Here is a 21,567-nt window from a genome sequence, read left to right as displayed (position 1 = left end):
TATTTCTGGCGAGGATGTAGTCGATTTGGCTAGAGTGTCTGCCGGAGCGGTAGGTGACTGGCAGGTTTCTTGAAGTTGGTATTGCAGACCATAAGATCGGTTGCATCACAGAACTCCAGCAGTCTGGTTCCCTCCTCATTGCGGGAACCGAAGCCATAGCCTCCATGTATGTCATGGAAGCCTCCAGCACAACGTCCGACATGACCATTGAAGTCTCCAGCCACAAAGAGAAGGTCTCTGTCACTCGTCGACGAGGTAGTTTGCAAGAGGGTGTCATAGAATTGGTCTTTCAGACCATCTGGTAGCCCCGGTTGAGGTGCATAGGCTGAGATGACAGTGGCTAATCTATGATGAAGCACTAGTCTGATCTTAAGTACTCTGTCACTTACTCTAACAACCTTGATTACCTTATCCACCCATTTCTCCGCTAGAAGTATTCCTACGCCCCCGACCCCGTCAGTGTTCCCTGCCCAGAAAATCTTGTACCTGTGTTCTTTGCCTGTGAGGAACCTCGCAGAACCTCCTCTCCATCTTACTTCCTGGATGCAGCACATATCTACGCGTCTCCGTTCAAGCATCTCAACAATTTCACCAGATCTACCTTTCAGCGTGCCGACGTTGAGAGTGCCAATCCTAACAGTATGGGTGTTGGGGGTGTGGGCCTGTAGCCTGGGAAGGGGAAAAGCAGTGTCGTGTACCTGAAAAGAAAACTTGCAATTGGAAGAATTCATAACCAAAACAGTACCTACAACCTGCAAACATTACTCAAACTTAATACGCTACCCAAAGGTAGGGGAGAGGATGGCCAAGGCCGCTAGATGGGTTCCAGTAGACAGCCGAGGATGACAGGATGACAGAGGAATGCACTTCCGGTGGAGGGGGTGGGAGGGCGGGTGTACCATCAGCGAGGAGATAGGGCTCTTGATCGTAGATTTTAAATGTTTGAGAGACAACAATGCATAAATCGTAATTTTTAAATATATATATATATTATATATATATATTCATCATCATCGTTTAACGTCCGCTTTCCATGCTAGCATGGATTGGACGATTTGACTGAGGACCAGCAAGCCAGAAGGCTGTACCAGGCTCCAATCTGATCTGGCAAAGTTTCTACAGCTGGATGCCCTTCCTAATGCCAACCACTCCAAGAGTGTAGTGGGTGCTTTTACGTGCCAACACACACACACACACACACACACATACACACACACACACACACATACACACACACACACACAGAGACAAACTTATCACTCACCCACATGTTTGCTTGTAAGAGAGATCTTACTAGCAACACAACTGCCTTTAGAGTGTTTCTTTTTCATCATGATTCTTGAATAACAATGGTTTGTATCAAATCTATTGGTTTCCAATGCAAAGGGGAACATTCCAAAAGGAAGATGTTTTAAGGAAGAAAGGATGGGTGTAGGGACCCGTACAGGGCTTTCAGGGATGTACATAATATGGGTGATGAGAGATTAGTGAATCAAGAGTGTCTGAGTGGCCGCATGAGACCAGACAGTTTTGAGAAGTAGAGGTTATTGTAGTAGTGGTAGAAAAAGTAGCGAGAAGTGACAGCACATCTGTGGGCCAGAGGCTGGACAGTGATGGTGAATGTAACAACACTGCCTTTACCAACTGACATAGTAAATGACAAAAAAGAGCATAACTTCAGTAGATCGAGATTTACAAAAGCTGTACTAACAGTCGTTGATGAGGTGGGATAGAAATTTAAAGTGATACAGAAGTTTGTTATTAATGGTTGTCTCTAATACTTTTGAAATGCTGGGAGTGAGCATGACAGGATTCAGTGATAGAAGAGGATGCCATGTTTGGATACAGGACACACTTTTCTGGATTTATAAAGACCGGGATGACTCACTGGTTAGAGCATGAGGTAGTGAGTTCGATTCCCAGACCTGGATGTGTGTTGATTTCTTGAGCAACACAGCTCCAGTTCACTCAGCTGTAGAAATGTGTAGTGATGTCACTGATGCCAAGTTATATTAGCCATTGCCTTTCTCTTGGATAACATCGGTGGCATGGAGAGGGGAGGCTGGTATGCATGGCCAACTGTTGGTCTTCCATAAACAACCTTGCCCAGACTTGTGCCTTGGAGGGGAACTTACTAGGTGCCATCCCATGGTCATTCATGATTGATGGAGGTCTTTACCCTAAAAATCAGAAAATACCATGGTAGAGAGGACGAAATCAAATGATTGCAAAGTGAACTTTCTAACCATTTGGCCTTGCTTGCACTCACAATACACAACTGTACATATGTAAACATAACTACAAACATACAAACTACCTTCACCATCTTAAAAATATAAATAGCTACCATCTTAAATACAAATGATAAACATACACATACATTGCACACACAGAAACATACACATACATTACACACACAGAAACATACACATATATTACACACAGTACACACCGACAGAAACATACAATTTGCACAATGTAACAACGCATACAGATACATCATAGGCAATACATACACAAAACAGACATTCTTACACAAATATTCACAGTCACACACATCATACATTATATTCAATACAAATGCTCATACAGAAGCATACACATACATCATACATATTACATACATACACATAGATACACTTAGATAATAATACACATAGATACACTTAGATAATAATACACATAGATACACTTATATAATAATACAAACAAGCATACTTTGAGATACGGTGATCCATCTTCTTCAGATTCCTGAAATACATCTTCAGCATTCACTTCAATAGCTAAATCTAAAGCATTAGCCAGATCAAACCCTTCTGTTGGGGTCACATGGATGACTCCTTTCTTCTCAAACATGCCCTCACTACATCGTGGTTCATGTTTCACACTGACAAATAAGAGAGAAAATAAATAGAAATAAATTACAGGTATATTACCAATTAAACAAGTTCATGTTGATAATGATAATTATCACTGATTTACAATAGGTTTGCTGAATCAGGGCTGACCAAGTGTTAAACAATCAGAACAATTAAGGAGTACCAATGCAGTTGGATGGCCACAGGGACAACAGAAATAAATGAAGGTTTGTTCAGTCAAGGCTGATCTGGGGTTAAACAATGACAGTGAGCTAAATGTGTTGGCTATGAATTTAATATAGTGCTAGTAGTATAACTTGAAACCCTGACAACACATCTTATCATTCTGTTCTCCTTAATACAGTAACATAAAAGAGATTATATACACAGTTTCTGTAAAGGAGTTAAGACATACAATAGCTAGAATAGTACACTTTAATCAATGTGACCCCCTTTGTTTTAAAGTAAAACGAATAATATTGTACTCAGAATATAACTTTATAAAACAAATGAACTAATATTTCAACAATTTGAAACTGAAGCGTGAAGTGGCAAATTGTAACTTCAATTTTTCCACAATGCTAAATGAACTGTCTGTATCACAGTAAGTGTGCTAAGATGAAAAAAGAAGAGTCAATTCACAACGAGTTGATGTATATCTACATTGCCAGGTAGAGTCCATAATGTGTTTTTTCTCCAGACGAATTGATGTAAGCTTAAATAATCAACATTACATAACCGAAATACAACCACAGACTGGATGACAATAACAATGTTTTGTGCTGAGACAACTGGAGTTGTCTCACTCTTAATCCTTTACCATTTGATTGAAGCCCTAAGGCAATGCTAACTTCATTTCTAAGACAATTGCAAAAACCACAAAGTTTAGCTAGTCATATCTGGGGACTACATACCACCAAGTGTAGCATTGTGGAACAATCCATATCATAGGTTAATGGATCAAAAAGAAGCTAGCTTTGGTTAACTAATAGATCTAAGCACTCTACTGACAAACTAAATTCCAGATTTGCTATGATTATAAAATTTAAACATATGGGCAACTTCCTTCTGTTGAACTGAAAGACATCACCCACTCTGGATTAAGCCTGCAGTCTCCCAAACTTGGACCTTCTCCCTGTTGAATTAATTTACACCAACTACATTAATTCCGATTCAAAAGGGCCAAAGAGATGCAACTGTTGATTTTCTTTTCTCTTTTTCCTCATTCCACTTTTTTTACCTTCTTTTAATATTTTGTTTTCTCAAAGACCAGCATCCTAACACGATTTTTTTTACAAAGACTAGATTTGTACATTTGAGTCTGAAAGATCGTTTGGAAACACAGCGCACTATACAAGCTGGTGTGACCATCATGTTTCCGCAGCATGAAACTAATAGTATAATTATATATATATATATATATATATATATATATATATATACATATAATCATCATCATCATCATTTAATGTCCATTTTCAATGCAGGTATGGGTTGGACAGTTTGACAGAAGCTGGCCTGGTAGAAGACTTCCCCAGGCTACAGTGTCTGTTTTGGCAGGATTATTACAGTTGGATGCCCTTTCTAACACCAACCACTCCACAGAGTGAACTGAGAGCTTTTTTGTAGTACCAGGACAGGTGAGGTCAGTTTCGGCATGGTTTTTACAGCTAAATGCTACCCCAAATGCCAACCACTTTACAGTGTGGACTGGATGCTTTTTTAAATGGCACCAGCACTGCCGAGGTCACCAAGTTACTTGCAAGACAAGGAATTTTGAGAGGAGAGGGGCATTGGAAGAGGGGATCTTGTGTCAGATGACAACTTATCCAGCTACCAGAACTCCAGGAATACTGTGCAATCATCATCGTCATCATTTAATGTCTGTTTTCCATGCTGGCATGGGTTACAATTAACTATACTGAACCCTGTATTGAGTAAACAGACCCTGTTTTTGAAGTTGGTTAATTTGCACACGGTATGTTAAAAACAGTTCTTTTCTTTATTTGGTACCTATATTTCTTAAACAAAATCATGTTCTTCAAATTTCTTCATATATTTTTCATCCTGCAACTATTATACTCTATACATGATACAGTATGATATGTTTTTAAGGATTTTAAATGGATTAATACATATCAAAAAGAAGCTGCATTAGAAGTGTGTTAATTTGAATCAGTTAAATACAATTTAGTTCTTTAATTTTCATAGTTTATTCTATATTTTAAGCATATATTTAGACTGAGTCCAGAAAATCAGAAAATTCAGAAATTTGGGACATTTATGGTCCCAAGTTTGCCAGATGCTTCATTTGACATTATACAAATACTCTGTGTGTATGTGTGTAGATATAGATATACAAAACAACGGAAGACAATCATAGGTGTATCGGATATATATGTGAAGTTATATCGAGTAAAATTATGCAACTGTTCACGTAAATATAGTTCATACACATATGACTGATTGTCCATCACACTTCATTAATATTTATGCCTACTTTTAAAGTATAGGGACAGATTTACCATAGGATAGGATCACTCAAACCTGCTGAAAATCAAGATCCTCAATTCCTTCAACTGTACTTTGTGGGCAATTTATATGAACAAGCCACCTGACAAAACTCTATTTCCACTGGCACTAACTTTCACCTGACAATGCAACTCCAAGACCTTTTGCACCAGAAAAATGGCTACGTACACAGCTTCAAGTATGCCTTGGAACTAGAAGCTTCATCAAATTTTAATATTGTCGTTAATGCTCAGAAAAGACCAACTTGGAAACATGCAGGCCATTACAATGCATCCACATGCAATGAAATAGCTATACTCCTTCACGGTGAACAGCACAATCCCAGAAACATTGTCCTCAGGTGAAGTGACACCACCCTCCAATGAATTAGTGAAACACACTAATCCTACGATACGCTTCAATATCCACTTGTTTGTTATCAGTGAGGATAGCTACAACATCTGTATACAACAGCAAGATCCCCAAAATCCTAATGAACATCTCAAGAAACCAGTATCCTGCATGGACTTCTATGCATACCAATTTATGACCTGAAACAACTGCTGTAATCATCTCCATCACTCTCGAGAGTTGTTTCATCAATTTGCAGTTGATATGTGTGCAGAAATGGAATCAGAGAGATTGTGTTTCATCAGGTCACATAAAAAAAATTGCACTTTGAGAGCTACATCTATCTCTGAGATGCCATCAACAATGATGCTGCTCCAACAAGCCTAGGAAAAGTTTGCATCTTGCCTTCCATGTTCAGTGGAAGTCCCCGACATATGCACAAAAGAATGCAGGATGCAATGACCTTTGTGCGCCATTACAGCAGGCCTGACCTGTTCATAACTTTCACATGCAATTCCAAGTGGAAGGGGACTGAAGTCAAACTCTTCATGGGTCAAAAGCCTAAAGACAGGCATGACCTCCTTGCCCAAGTTTTCCATCTGAGCTCATAAAAAAAGAGCATGTTTTTGGACCTGTACAATGTGACATGTACACAATCGAATGGCAAAAAAGAGGCCTTCCACATGCTCACATCTTACTTTGGCTCTCAACGAAGATCAAATCCACTGACATCGACACGATAATCTCTGCAGAGCATCCTGATCCAGCTGTAGACAAAGTACTGTACGACATAGTTAAGGCAAACATGGTGCATGGTCCATGTGGGCATGGTCCATGTGGGCGTGGCTTCAGCATAAACTCACCACAATTGAAAGACAGCGTATGTTCCAAAAGGGTTCCAAGGAGGTTGCTACAAGAAACTCAGACAGGTGCTGATGGGTATCTATCATACAGACAGAGAAAACCAGAAGACGGCAGTTTCACAGCAACAATCGGACAGGACATGGTTGATAATATATGGAATGTTCCCTACTGGCCACTCTTGTCAAAGACTTTCAATGCCCACATCAACGTTGAGTTTTGCAACTCAGTTAAGTCTATAAAGTACGTTTGTAAGTACGTGAACAAGGGTTTCGATGCTGCAATGTTTGGACATCAACAACAACACTGCCAGTATGAGGTGATGCAATATCAGGTGAGACAGTACATATGTAGCAATGAGGCTTTCTGACACATCTTTGGCTTTCTCCCCCTCCCATACCCACCTTCCCCTTCTCTCAAACCCACCTTCCCCTTCTCTCATACCCACCTTCCCCTTCCCCCTTCATCGTCAACCCTTCCTCATAAACCCACCCCACCTCACCTTCCCATTCCATCCCTTACACCCCTCCCTTACATCCTCTCCCACATACTCTGCCTCTACCCCCACACTCTACCTACCCACATACCTCACCTACCCCCAACCTCTGCTTACCCACATACCCCTGCCTCTACCCCCACCCTCAGCCTAACCCACACGCCACCCATGCCTCCCCCACCTCCCAACACCATCACATCATACCAAGCTACACCATATCACACAACACACAACCACGCACACACCAGCACTGACCATCCCCACACCTTCACACCTACATACACACATGCATATGTTAAGATCACCAGCATTCTCTCACACACACGCACCTTCGTTTTGGGATCACTACTACTTTGTTATCTCCCCTTCTTCTTGACTCTCCTGTGTGACCCTTCTGTCCGGCATTCGCCATGATAGATCGCTGACCACTACACATATTTTTTTTCTCTCCTTATTTCTTTCTGTGTTCCTTTCTGTTGAAGAGCGTAGGCTTGAAACCTTAAAGACTTTCTCTATTCCCAAGCATTGTACTAATACATCCATTTGTTGTTTACACCACCTGTCTTCGTCTGTTGTTTTTTCATGAATTCTCCTATATATATATGTACACAGTTGTGTATATGTATATATACTGTAATCTTCCAATACTGAAACATGTGTAGTTCCTTCATATTTAATAAATTTAAGTATCAACTAAAGTAGGAGATAATTAATGACGTATAATATATACCCTACTGGTAATTTTGGTTATATCCTTTAAGTATTATTTTGTGATGTGCAAACTGATACCATGAGTTTACTTTCAGATATACTCATTAGGTCATTTTTTGTATTATCTGAAATAGAATACCTGCATATCGATTAATCCCCCAAAATTGATTTAATACTGATTTTTATCAGATATTTTTTATATTTATTAATAAATATATGATAAATAAGACGCTAAGGTACAATATGTAGATGCATATAAAGCTGAAGGGTTGTACCTGATTGATTTGGAAATTTGTTTTCCCTGGCCTTCCGCCAAATTCTGAAACCAACATCATTATTATTAACATTTTTAATGAGAAATCATTGCTATTGTTTATTTGCAAATATTCTTACTTGTTTTTCCTGAAAATGGTTAACAGTTCGGTCTTTGTTCGGATGAATGCAGGAGAACAGATTACCAAGACGAGGACAATAGGACCAAAGCATTTTACTTCCAAGTAATACTCTTCTGAGGCCGTTTGGGAAGCAATCTGCAAGAGGAAAATTTGATTGATTTCTAACATGGATTTTTTTACAACAAAATGAGAACTGGCAGAGAAAAGATGTGAATATTTGTCTTATATTGGTTTGAATGATGTGCTTGAATTATGATTAAATGTGCATTCTTAAAAGTGTACATGTGTTTCAAAGTGTTTATATATGTATTCAAATGTTTGTGTAATTGTCTGTGCATGATATACCACTACTTTTCAGAAAGTTTTTGTTTTTTGTTTTTTGGCTGGATCTTCCTCTGAGATTAGTGAGATGACTGCTGTCAATATTCAGCTTTAACTATTGCAAGTTGGCACAAGAGAAAAAGACATGAGCAAGAAGGGAGTTCCAGAGTGCCATGGTTACAGAAAGGAAGCACTGGGCATAGTGATTAGTGCTGGGGATTGAACACAACATAGGGTGACGAGAGGAGAGATGAGTGAGGCAAAAAAAAACAGTCAGTTGTAAGGAACAGAAACTATTATAACGGTTTCAAATTTTGGCACAAGACCAACAATTTCAGTGAGTTACATGAATCCCAATGCTCAACTAGTACTTATTTTATCAACACCAAAAGATGAAAGGTGAAATCAACCATGATGGAATTTGAATTCAAAACGTACAGAGCTAAAAGAAATGCTGTGAAGCATTTGTCTGATGTACTAACAATTCTGTCACTTTAGAAGCCACTGTTATAGCAGTAGAAAAGGTAGAGAGAAGAGACAGTACTTCTTGACTCAGAGACTGGTAAGTCTGTGCAAGAATTTTTTATGCCAATCAGTCAGGCAGCCCTCTTTTTAAGTGCGGTGGCAGCACTGTACTAGAAGTGGTTGCAATAATACATTGTAGACCTCACATGAGCTTTATAGAGTGTATTAATTGTTGAAGGGATGAAGCATTTTCTGGTCCTGTAGAAAAGGAGTAGTCATTGGGATGCAGTCTTAGTTACATTACAAATGTGTTTCTACCATGTGACATCCTTGGTAAAGTGAGACGTAACATTTAGAGTAACAATAAAGGTAATGCAATGTATCTTGAATAAGTGCCAGTTTCTATAGCCTCAAGTTGACCCATACACTGTGAGTGAAATTAGGCAGAAGGAAACTATTGTAATAATGATTTTAAATTTTGGCACACAGCCATCAATTTCAAGGAAGTGGGTAAGCCAATTACATCAATCCCAGTACTCAACTGGTACTTATTCATCCCAAAAGGATGAAAGGCAAAGTTGACCTCAACAGAATTTGAACTCAGAATGTGAAGGATAAAATACTGCTAAGCATTTTGCCCAGTGTGCTAATGATTCTGTCGGCTTGTCAGCTTGCCGTCTTAAAGGCAAAATTTGAAGTCAGAATGTGAAGATAGATGAAATACCGCAAAACATTTCACCTTGCATATTAACAATTCTGCCAGTTTGCCACCCTACTTTTAATTGTAATAATAATGGCAAATTTAATATTCAGAATTGTTTTTGCTTCATATAAATAAAGACAAAAGATTTTTTATTGTTCTGTAGAAGACATATTATCCTTGGCTTGTTTAACTGTATAACATATTTCATCAGTCTTAATTATTTGAAATAGACTGAGCACACACGATGTTACTCATATGAATAGGCACCAAGCTGCATTGTCAGTTTTTGCATGTTTTCTATGGCTCTGTGTCCTTCCTAATGCCAACCACCTTACAATATGTTCTTGGTGCTTTTTTCATGACATTAGCATTGGTGAGATTATCAAGTAAGTTGCAAGACATAAAAGAACAAGAAAGGAAAGAGAAAAAAACCCATGACTAAGTGAGGGAGTATCAAAGAGGAAGGTGGTTTTATGTCAGGTGCTGAGAGACTAAAGTATAATAGAGGAACAAGAACAGGAGTCTTACTAGAGAGGAAAACTGTGTGGAAATCTATAACAGGGACCATTTCTGTCCTTGGTTTAACACCACCACCAGGTCCTTGGATGCCTTAAACAGAGGTTACTTTTTTGCAAATATTCAGACCTAGTTTCTGAGCATAATTTCTTCATTTTCCCACCAACAATTCCAGAGACACAGTACTTCCTTATCTAACTAAGTGATAACAAAAAAGAAAGAAGATATGAACTCATCTTCCTTTCATGAACCAATTATAAAAAAGAAGTACATCAAAAAACAGTTGTCATCATCACTGGTGCTGCCCTCACCATTGTTTAATCAACAAACTCACAAGATAGAGAGACTCTCTGTGGTCACTTAAACAGCTAGATGTAGTAGGAACAGTTCCATGAAATCTCCTTGTACAATCTTCAAATAAATAATATTACACTAGATAGACTGAAACATCTTAGACCATTAGGTCTTCTGGAGCAAGGTGGAACAGACATTATACCACAACAATAATAATAACAACAACCATCAACATTATCATTGTTCTACTTACAGCACTTTCAATAGCATTCTGAATAGTAGAGTTTGGTACGCCAGCTTTTTTGGCCTCTTGAATAAGTTTGTCAAGTTTATTACTAAACTTTGGATTACTTTCGCCAGTCTCTGCAATTTAAAAATGAAAAAGCTCCAGAAAATTTCATTAAAACTTTCACATACACAGATACAATATATATGTAATACTTATTTGCTATGGTTATATACTTAATCAACTGATGACTCTATTCTTCATTTGTAGATCCTTTGTATATTCCAATTTTTATTATACATCTTCAGTCAGGAACAGGTCAAATAAATATTTTATCAGAGAGGCCAAGTGTAACTCTGCATATGTTTATGTGTATTTCTCATTTCTCCTGGTATTGCTAGCCACAGTGACCAATAACAAACAATGCCTTCTCAATATTTGAAGGATTGATGTTGTTCCTCTTCAGAATAGAGTTCAACTGGTTGTTGACCCTTTGTTTTGTCCTTTAGTTAGGTACTGATCATGGTCTCAGAGGTCATATCTTTAGGGTAACACCGAGTCTGCTGAACATGGTCCATTTTTTTTACATCATACTGAAGAATGGAGAAACAGACTACTCAACAGACAAAGATATAGAGGCTGAGACAGTTGTTTAGAAATACCCTATTTTTCATCTTTCGAAGAGTACAAACACTTATCTGATGAGGTTGAGAATTTCTTCATCCATAGGAGGCTCTGTCTAGATATTGTTGTAGCATTCAGAAACCCAACATGTGTCAGCTGCCAACTATACACTGCACCAGCCTCCTCTATCTTGGCTTCTAGTTTTCTAGACAGTAACTGTTAGACCCATGGTTCCTAGAGTATCTGGAATAAACAATCGGGGAATAATCATCATTTGTTTCAGATCTGAGCTTGGTGGTGGCCTGCAGGAACCAGTATGCAGCTTTGTCCAACTCGCCTTAACATCCACCACTTTACAGAGTTGTACTCAGTGCAGTCTATCATAATACAAATATTTTTACACAGGTAGTAACAGATTTCTATCCACCAACAACTCTGGCCATAATACCTGTATGAAACTAGCAGAGGAAATTCATAAATTGGATGGGCAACCAAACTTTCTGATAACAACCCACAGACGTTTCCTGTTGACTGAGTTAAAAGCCTTTAAAAGGTTCATAAATGCAATGAACAGACCCTGATATGCCACCAGCTTTCACGAGTGATGTGACAGTCTCAGCCAGTACTTATTCAAAGCTACTGGTCACCAGGAAGGGTTGGAATGGGCTCTATGGTTGGATGCTCTTAACATCCACCACTTTACAGAGCGTACTCAGTGCAGTCTATCATAATACAAACATTAGAGAAGTTGTCACATTCTTAACAATTAGAATGTATTTATATTTTCGTGCCAAAATGAAAAAAAGAGACAATAGAGCTTTGACACTTGGTCGAAAAAGTAATGTAAGTTGTAAATAAATGCAAAGCTGAAGTCCACCAGAGTTATCTCCCATCACAAGTTAATAACCATGGTTTATTTCCCTTGAATCATAAGATGCTTTTTCGTCACTGATTAATCCTGATCCACAAACCTATGATCAACGGGGTAATCTTCCAGTTTCGAGGGGTAAAAGAAATATTCAAGGGAAATAACTTCAGTCTTATATGTATAGAAATATATATCGTCCTATTAAGTTGCTTATTTCTTCTTGTGTTTTACTACATAAAGGTTACCAACTGCTTACCCTAAGTAGTCACTGACAGCACGAGCCTGATATATATATATACTGATGAGAGCGCATGGCTCAGTGGTTAGGATGTTCTATTCCTAGACCGAGTGGTGCGTTGCACTTGGGCCAAACACTTCATTTCACATTGCTCTGCGATCACTTCGACACCTGATACATGGTACAGCGTGCACCTGTTCAGGCAACATCGATTTGATGGAGGGAGTGAGCTAATGTACAGCACATAAATTTGATCATTATAAATAAATCATTTGTGCAGCTCGTTCTGCAAATGTTGAACACTCATACGTGGCCTTCGACAGGAGAGTCCATTACATATCCTAATATTTATGTGCGTGTGTGTATTAGCGAGGTGTCCGAATGCAACCCTGTGACAATTTAAAACATCTAACTTGAGAAATGTAAATCGAAAGAAAACAGACGTTGAAAGAAAAACCACGTGTATATTGACACCTACCTTTGATAAGTATTCGAATTCTTTGCGAAAATTTAAAGCTCAAGTCAGATTTCTGTTTATCTTTGGCTGCTTTGATATGTCGTATATTCTGCCATTTACTGTGTCCAGCCATTGTTTTTACGAGAAGCATCCAACAACATTGTCGACAAGGAGCCTGATAAAATTCTAGAGAGGATTTTGGCATGCCTGTAACACGAAATAAACATTTGGGTTTGTTCGAAATTAAACTGTGTCTGCACGATTGAGAAAACAACCGTATGTGAACAACATGATGTTGAAAGTTCAAAATACAACGTGCGATTTTCAGCGACGGCAACATAATTTTAACTAAAAAATATTTATATTCAACCATTAAATAACAGGTAAACAATAGTTTCTATTTATGTACAATATATGTAGAAAATTAGACATGTAATAACAGAGATTACAACTTTCAAAGAGTTCACATTTTCTGAAATATGTCCTTGACGTGCTAACCGGTGTTGTTTGATAAACTGTATAAATACAGTTAATTAGAGTTATCTACCTTGTTGATATCTTAACAAAACAACAGAGGTTACCGTCTCAAATCGCTTCGAACAGCAAAAGTAACGACGAGTCAAGGATGGAACCTATGCATGATCTCTCGACCAGTTAGAAATAACCGCCAAATTTTCATCAAAACACAACTCATGTAACGTTTTAAAAATAGGAACGATACATTACACTATAATACATGCAAATAATAAATGTGAAGCGTGCCTTTTTTTCTCGTTTGTCCACTCACTCGTATATATATATATATATATATATATATATATATATATATATATATATATATATATATATATGGATCTTTTTTAAAACGGGGGCCACATTTTTCATTAACGAAACACTTTGAAACTTGGAACACTGGTAGAATGTGTCATATAAAACATCTTTTTCTCTTAGTCTTCTTTAAAAAAAAAGAAATCCATAAAATATTCCATGTTAAAGTTGTCGTATTTCTGTAATTTCAACCAATCACTGACGTCCATTCAGCCGATATACATTAAGTGCCGACTACATAAACAAACGATTCTGAAACAATTAACCCTAACCCTAACCCTAACTCTAACCCTAACCCTAGGGTTAGAGTTAGGGTTAGGGTTAAAGCAAATTTAAAATGAAAAAAGCAAATAAAACGAAGAATCGTTTGTTTATGTAGTCGGCACTTAATGTATATCGGCTGAATGGACGTCAGTGATTGGTTGAAATTATCGAAATAAGACAATTTTTTACATGAAATAAATTCGAATACAAAAATATTTTTCTGTTCTATAACACAAAATAGATAAGTATACGAAGTTTGAAAGTCTTTCGGTACCAAAAGCACTACGTAAAACATGAATGAAAAATGTGGCCCCCGTTTTAAAAAAGATCCATATATATATATATATGTATATATATATATATATATATATATATATATATATATATATGTATATATATATATATATATATATATCGAGGGTATAAGAGATATTGGTGTCAGGTAACGTTGAGTATGGACAGACCAAAGTTAAGCTTCAGGTTTGATAATGATACGAATGAGGAGTCCAACGTGGGTCGTGTATTAGCATGCATATACATAATAATTAACAGAATGAGATAACAGCTGTAAGACCTTCTCTTTATATAAATGATCTGAAAACTATTCACCCTTGGATTTATTAACTCATTCTGTTAATTATATATATATATATATATATATATATATATATATATATATATATATCATATATTATAGTGAGGTAGGCCGGTTTTATGGGATTAGTCTCAGGCCAGCAGTGTATGGGTGTGAAAATACGCCATACGGCTAAACCCATTGTAAGCGAGAAACTCAGAGTAACCCCATAAACCAGCCTACCCCAATATAATATTAACTGTTTTGCATCTTAGAGTGTGCTTCTCCTCCGGATCTATGTATTTCTACAAACGATCCACACATACACACACATATATATATATATATACGTAGGTAAATTGAAATTTAGAGGTAATACTTGACAATTGTAAGCACCTGTGTATTCCAGCTAGTGGTTGCGGTGAAAGAATAAATTGTAAATCCCAAAAATAACAACAAAACTACAAAGGATTCCGCGGTACACGTGTTTCAAGCTTTACATGTGTATAATACATGTGTATTATTTTTTGGATTTACAATTTATATATATATATATATATATATATACACACACTGTGTTTTTATACCTACATATATGGATCTTTTTCGTTTTCTTCCAACCACTTGAAGAATTTTCAATTGTCGGCGTTCCTTTAGAAACGCACCTCTCCAAGAAAATGACGCCTAATTTTTTTTTTTTTTTTTATGAAATTGGGAAATATATCCAAAATAAATGAAGTATGGGATCGTTCTGAATTGACGGGCACCACTTGTTTTCTGAACGAAACACTTTCAAACTTGGAATACTGATAGAAAGTGTCATATAAAACATCTTTTTCTCTTAACCTTCTTAACAAAAAATTGTACATCACAAGTAATTTCATGTTAAAGTTGTCGTATTTCTGTAATTTCAACCAATCACTGACGTCTATTCAGCTGAATACAGTTACCGCTGTTTTTGTAAACAATAATTTTGCCGGTGTCAAGATCGTTATTCCTTAGTAAGGGTTCGGGTTTTAGAGTTAGGGTTATGAGTTCTAGGGTTTTAGGGTAAGGGTTATGAGTTCTAGGGTTTTAGGGTTAGGGTTATGAGTGAGGTTATGGCAAAAATAATCATAACCCTAACCCTAAAACCAGTACAAACGCACGAACGATGTTATAAATAACAGTAAGGCCGATAGTTTTTGTTGACAAACAACGGCACTAAGATATCATTACACCGCTAGAATATGTTGTTTATACTTCATAGCAGTAATTGTTTTTACCTCAATAGACGTCAGTGATTGGTTGAAATTACCGAAATACGACAATTTTTTGCATGAAATAACTTCGAATACAAAATATTTTAACTGTTCTATAACACAAAATATACAAGTATATGAATTTTTAAAGTGTTTCGGTACCAAAAACACTACATAAAACATAAATGAAAAGTGGTGCCCGTCAATTCAGAAAGATGTCAGATAACAAATAGTTCGACTGTAGTAAAAGCACTCACTACTTCAAGAAGGCTGGAGAAAAGCACTGAGAGTATCAAACAGTTTCTGCAACTTAATATTTCGGATCTTTATGATTTGACGGCCAACATTTTTTTATGTAGTGTTTTTGGTACCGAAACACTTTCAAACTTCGAATACTTGTATATTTTGTGTTATAGAACAGATAAAAAAATTTGTATTCGAAGTTATTTCATGTAAAAAAAAATTGTCGTATTTCGGTAATTTCAACCAATCACTGAAGTCTATTGAGGTGAAAACAATTACGCCGGGGAATGTAAACAACGGTGTTACGGGATTTTTTCCCTTGAATAAAATTAGTGCCGTTGTTTGTCAACAAAAACTATCCGTTGTCAACAACAACTATCAGTGGTATATATTTCGTTTGTCACTGTTATTTATGACATCGTTCGTGCGTTTGTACTGGTTTTAGCTTTAGGGTTTTAGGGTTAGAGTTCGGGTTTTAGAGTTAGGTTTAGTTTTATGATTACGGTTAGGGTTATGATTATTTTTGCCATAACCTTAACCCTATAACTCATAACCCTAACCCCAACCCTAACACCCTAAACCCTTACTAGGGAATAATGATATAATTAAACAGGGAATAACACACTTGACACCGAACAGCACTAACTGTATTCAGCTGAATAGATGTCAGTGATTGGTTGAAATTACAGAAATACGACAACTTTAACATGAAATAACTTATTAAGAAGTAATTTTTGTTAAGAAGGCTAAGAGAAAAAGATGTTTTATATGACACGTTCTACCAGTATCCCAAGTTTGAAAGTGTTTCGTTAAGAAAACAAGTGTTGGCCGTCAAATCATAAAGATCCAATATTTCTGCTTCCAATAATTTTACACACTTTCATTTCTTTGATTATAACTTTTGCATCATAAATGTTGGAACGAGTAGTGACGCCTGGTTCTAGACGCCATTTTGGAACATTCATCCACGCATGCGCATAGGATTAGAGCTTTCTCGAGATCTGACGGAAGGCCCTTCTGCGCATGCGCAAATCATCAACAGCAGCTAGGCTTGACTGCCATTCACTCTTTTCGGCCTCGGCTGTTGACCAGGCAGGACGCAGCTAAGACCAGCTCTGTGGAGCTGGAATTCTGATGGCGAGCGACGTTGTGAGTCTGTGAAAATACATTCGTATTTCCGTGTCTAACTATCAACCCTGCTGCTTCCACACCAAGGCGTTCAGGCTATCGATATCCAGAGATGAGATGTTTATTCAGACGAAATAAATTATCATTGTTATTTGTTCAGAGAGATCTTGTCCTCGCTTTTTCCTTCCATAAACTATGTATGGAATTGTGAAGCACCCAGCAAGTGCAAATCACATTTTCCTACAAATGTTCTCTGGAGCTGTTTCCAACCGTTCCGAGAGATTTGTTTTTAATGGCAACCTTTACTCTCTGTAGTAAACACGTTTCCTTTTATAGAGAAAGTTCTGAATTTTTATAGGATCTGGGGTTTTTTTTATTACCCATGCGGGCCAACGCAGAGGGGACAATACAACATGATCGAGGTCACATACAAACGGATGATATAATAAAATTTTACGTGTATAATGAAATCGAATGAATTACAACACAATAAATTACAAACAATAAATTACAAGATGAGGTGTTCAAAACAGGTAAGCTCCGAGCCTTGTCTTTATCACCGACTTACTGTTAATCTCACAAGCGTGCTCACGCAAGGCCGATCGAATTCGAAATAAGTAGTAGTGTATTCTATTGACAAAAGTAATATAATTCTTTCATTTGATTTCTTTGCGATATTTGCAGTGAAATCAAATAGTAGAATATTAGAAATATCAGAAATGAGTTAAAGGACGGTGAACTGGCAGAACCGTTAGCACGCTGGGCAAAATGTATAGCGGCATTTCGTCCATCGTTACGTTCTAAGATCAAATTCCGCCGAGGTTGACATTGCCTTTCATCCTTTCGTGGTCGATAAAATAAGTACCAGTCGAGCACTGAGGTCAATATAATCGACCCCCTCTGCCGAACTTGCTGGCCTTGTGCCAAAATTTGAAACCAATATCAATATTAGAAATGAGTCAAAGTCGACGAGCTTGCAGAAATGTTAGATCGCAAAACAAAAAATACTAGACGGGATTTCTTTCAAATCATTACGTTTTGAGTTCAAATGCTACCGAGGTCGATTAAATGAGTACCTTTTGAACACTGGGGGCGATGTCGACTTCCCTTCTCCCCTAAAATTACTGGCCTTGTGCCAAAATTTGAAACTAATATATGAAATTAGTCAAATGAAGCAAAAATTTTTTAAATAATTATCGAAATACTTCATCAAATCTATCAGATTTTTATTCCTTTGTAGTTTAGCCTCAAATGAATCTTCAAAATCATCGTCATCTTTGCAAGAATCATTAGATAAATTAGCTTTTCTAAACACATTCTCTCAGATAGAGAAACTTTGGAATATTTTCTCGATTCAGTTCTCGAATAAAACCTTGATATCAGCAGATATCAATTTACTTCCGGTAGATGTAGATTACTTTGTTTTAAAAAGTCCAATAGTAATTGGTTCCGGTGCTGAAACAATATTATGAGCAGCAATAAGTTCATTGTATAAAAAGTGGTAGGTTTTTACTGCGTATTGGACAACTTTTGCAATGCAGCTTTTAAAAATCAAAAATAGTTCAAGCATGGCAAATAAATTATTGTATCACTGGTTAACTGTAAGTGATGATGAAGATCTTTAATATATCTCTAAAGTATATCTTTTATTCTTTTTTTTTTTGGGGGGGGGGAGACTGCAGAAATGAACTGACAATGTGCTCACTTTTTTAATGACATTATCAATATTTAAATTTTCTTAAGTGGAAAGTTTTGCGGTAGGATCTATTTCACTATGTTTAGCTTGCAGCAAATCACAATTATTAACCATATTCATTACTGCAGAATCTACATTTTGATAATCAGCCTCAAATGTGTCTTGAAACTCATCGTCATCGTTGCAAGAATCATTAGATAAATTAGCTTTGTTGTAATGAACATCACAAACAGCCAAAAGAAGTCCATGTGCTTAATATACTTGATACTTTCAATCATAACGACATAACCGAATTTAACCACGATACATGCTTCATCAGTTACGAATGTCGCTAATTTTTTTTTTTTAACTCCCGACTAAATTCTGAAGTTTTGTTTCTAAAACCTCCAGAAACCTTCACAAATTTTTGTCATTCTTAAATTCTGGAATTTACTAAATGAATGCAAATTTTTATTCAAATATTTGCGATTCTGAAACGTATATTCATCTAAAGAAATACTTAATATACCAGACACTGTTCTATATTTAAGAGATGAGGAATTATGTACATTATTTACAATTGGTGGATATTTATCCTCATCTTATCTGTTGTTCGAAATTTCCCCAAGACACCTGATAAAGGCTGGAGGGTATATCAGCCGAAACGTTGTATTAACAACAAACAAGATGAGGACAACTATCCGTCAATTGTAAATAATGCATACCAGGCACTGTCTTTCATTTCATTATTTTACAAACTATATTTTTCTTTTCAAATTATATTGATGTTGCATTCAACTTCTGTGTTAAATACCTTTATTTGTAATAGCTTTCCTAATAAAAGTTTTTAACTATTGAATTCCTAGAAAATACATCAATAACAATTAATATAGATACTATTTCAACTAAAGTTTGTTTCTTCATAAAAATTATTTTCTTTTGTGTGATTGCTTTTGAACGGGGTTTGTCTATTTCACTTGTACTAGTTTCTGAGTACGTGAAACTTGGGCTGTAACTGCTGAGGACATACGTAAGCTCGCAAGGAATGAAGCCAGTATGCTCCGTTGGATGTGTAATGTCAATGTGAATACCCGTCAGAGTGTAAGTATCTTGAGAGAAAAGCTGAACATTAGAAGCATCAGTTGTGGTGTGCAAGAGAGACGATTGCGCTGGTATGGACATGTGGTGAGAATGGATGAGGATAGCTGCGTGAAAAAGTGCCACACCCTAACAGTTGAGGGAACCCGTGGAAGAGGTAGGCCCAGGAAGACCTGGGCTGAGGTGGTGAGGCAAGACCTTCGTACATTGGACCTCACCGAGGCGATGACTACTGACCGAGACCTTTGGAAATGTGCTGTGCGTGAGAAGACGCGGCAAGCCAAGTACGAGCGTTGCCAGTGCCCCTGGACTGGTTCTTGTGCGGGTGGCACATGAGATGCACCATTTTGAGCATGGCCGTTGCCAGTACCGCCTGACTGGCTCCCGTAGGATTTTCGAGCGAGATCGTTGCCAGTGCCCCTGGACTGGCTTGTGCGGGTGGCACATAAAAGACACCATTTCGAGCGTGGCCGTTTTCGTGCGGGTGACACGTAAAAGCACCCACTACACTCTCTGAGTGGTTGGCGTTAGGAAGGGCATCCAGCTGTAGAAACTCTGCCAAATAAGACTGGAGCCTGGTGTTGCCATCCGGTTTCACCAGTCCTCAGTCAAATCGTCCAACCCATGCTAGCATGGAAAGCAGACGTTAAAAGATGATGATGATGATGATGATGTCTTTGTAAACGATCTTTAATTGGCACAAAAGACTGCTTTTTTAATTGGGCAAGAACTTAAAGGAAATCTTGTAATTTATACTTGCTTTTTAAATAATTCGGTCGGGATCACCGATATTTCCCGGGTGCATTTTTAGCCAAATTTCCAGGGATTTCAGGGTCCCCGAAATCCCAGAAGAAAAACTTTGGTATCAATATTATTTTCATATTCTGCCAACAAGTTTGGAAGGGGTCTATTTTTATTGGCATATAGAAAATAAAACGAAAAAAGAATCATATATATAACTAATTCTTGTTACTAAACCTGTGACCAGTCTATTAATTTATCACACACGTAGCTGCGTCGGGTCGGTACTGAAGAAACGCAATGGAAACAAGAATGCTGAAAACACTTATAGTTCTTTTTATTGTTTATTGGTTTAAAGGATTATTATTATTATTATTATTATTATTATTACAACCATATCACAAGATATATTATGATCATCTTCGGCAGAAAATCAATTCTCCAGTTTTTCAAATTAGATGGTGCGGAATCTGTTGTAGCTTCATTTTGGGTGGCGGATATTGCATCGCTAATATGACAAGAAGTGGGTTTGGGAAGAATATAATACTGAAAAGGCATCACTCTTTCGCTTAAGGAGTTATCTACATTCCAGTCTTCTACATCCATCTTGCGTGATCTCTTCTGAGAAGATGAAAATCTAAGGGGTGACTTTAATTGTCGATACAGAAAGAGCTGAATTCGATGACTAGTTGAACTGACCTCAGGGGCTTCAAAAGCTGGTCGAGGGAAAAAAGAAAAATTATTTGTAGAAAGCAAATTTGTAGGAAACAAACACACATACGATGGGATCCTGGCTTTGGTTTAAAAAATACAGGAAGATGAATCAATTATGATTTTATTCAACATATCCCCCTCTCAGATTCACACACTTATTGCAGGG

The 21,567-nt window shown here is 37.2% G+C and overlaps 1 protein-coding gene across 3 annotated transcripts in view; it reads right to left on the bottom strand.

Annotated features, from left to right (window-relative positions):
• LOC106869964 (uncharacterized) overlaps nt 1-21,567 on the bottom strand; it is a 34,908-nt gene that overhangs the window by 3,973 nt on the left and 9,368 nt on the right. For 2 of the 3 annotated variants that reach the window (XM_089356337.1, XM_089356335.1), the window contains exons 3-6: nt 12,917-13,102; nt 10,736-10,845; nt 8,182-8,318; nt 2,719-2,887 (exon numbers count right to left, since the gene is read on the bottom strand). In XM_089356337.1, coding sequence (XP_089212463.1) covers nt 2,719-2,887; nt 8,182-8,318; nt 10,736-10,845; nt 12,917-13,100 — 600 coding nt within the window. In that variant the 5' untranslated portion in view covers nt 13,101-13,102. Of the gene's footprint in view, nt 1-2,718; nt 2,888-8,181; nt 8,319-10,735; nt 10,846-12,916; nt 13,569-21,567 lie in introns of those variants that run through there. The other variant, XM_014915910.3, reaches the window with a different exon arrangement.

The sequence above is a fragment of the Octopus bimaculoides genome, chromosome 8 (assembly GCF_046866305.1).
Source record: "Octopus bimaculoides isolate indiv1 chromosome 8, ASM4686630v1, whole genome shotgun sequence".
Classification (NCBI taxonomy): domain Eukaryota; kingdom Metazoa; phylum Mollusca; class Cephalopoda; order Octopoda; family Octopodidae; genus Octopus; species Octopus bimaculoides.
The sequence above is the reverse complement of the archived record's forward strand: the minus strand, read 5'-3'. Positions and strand labels throughout refer to the sequence as shown.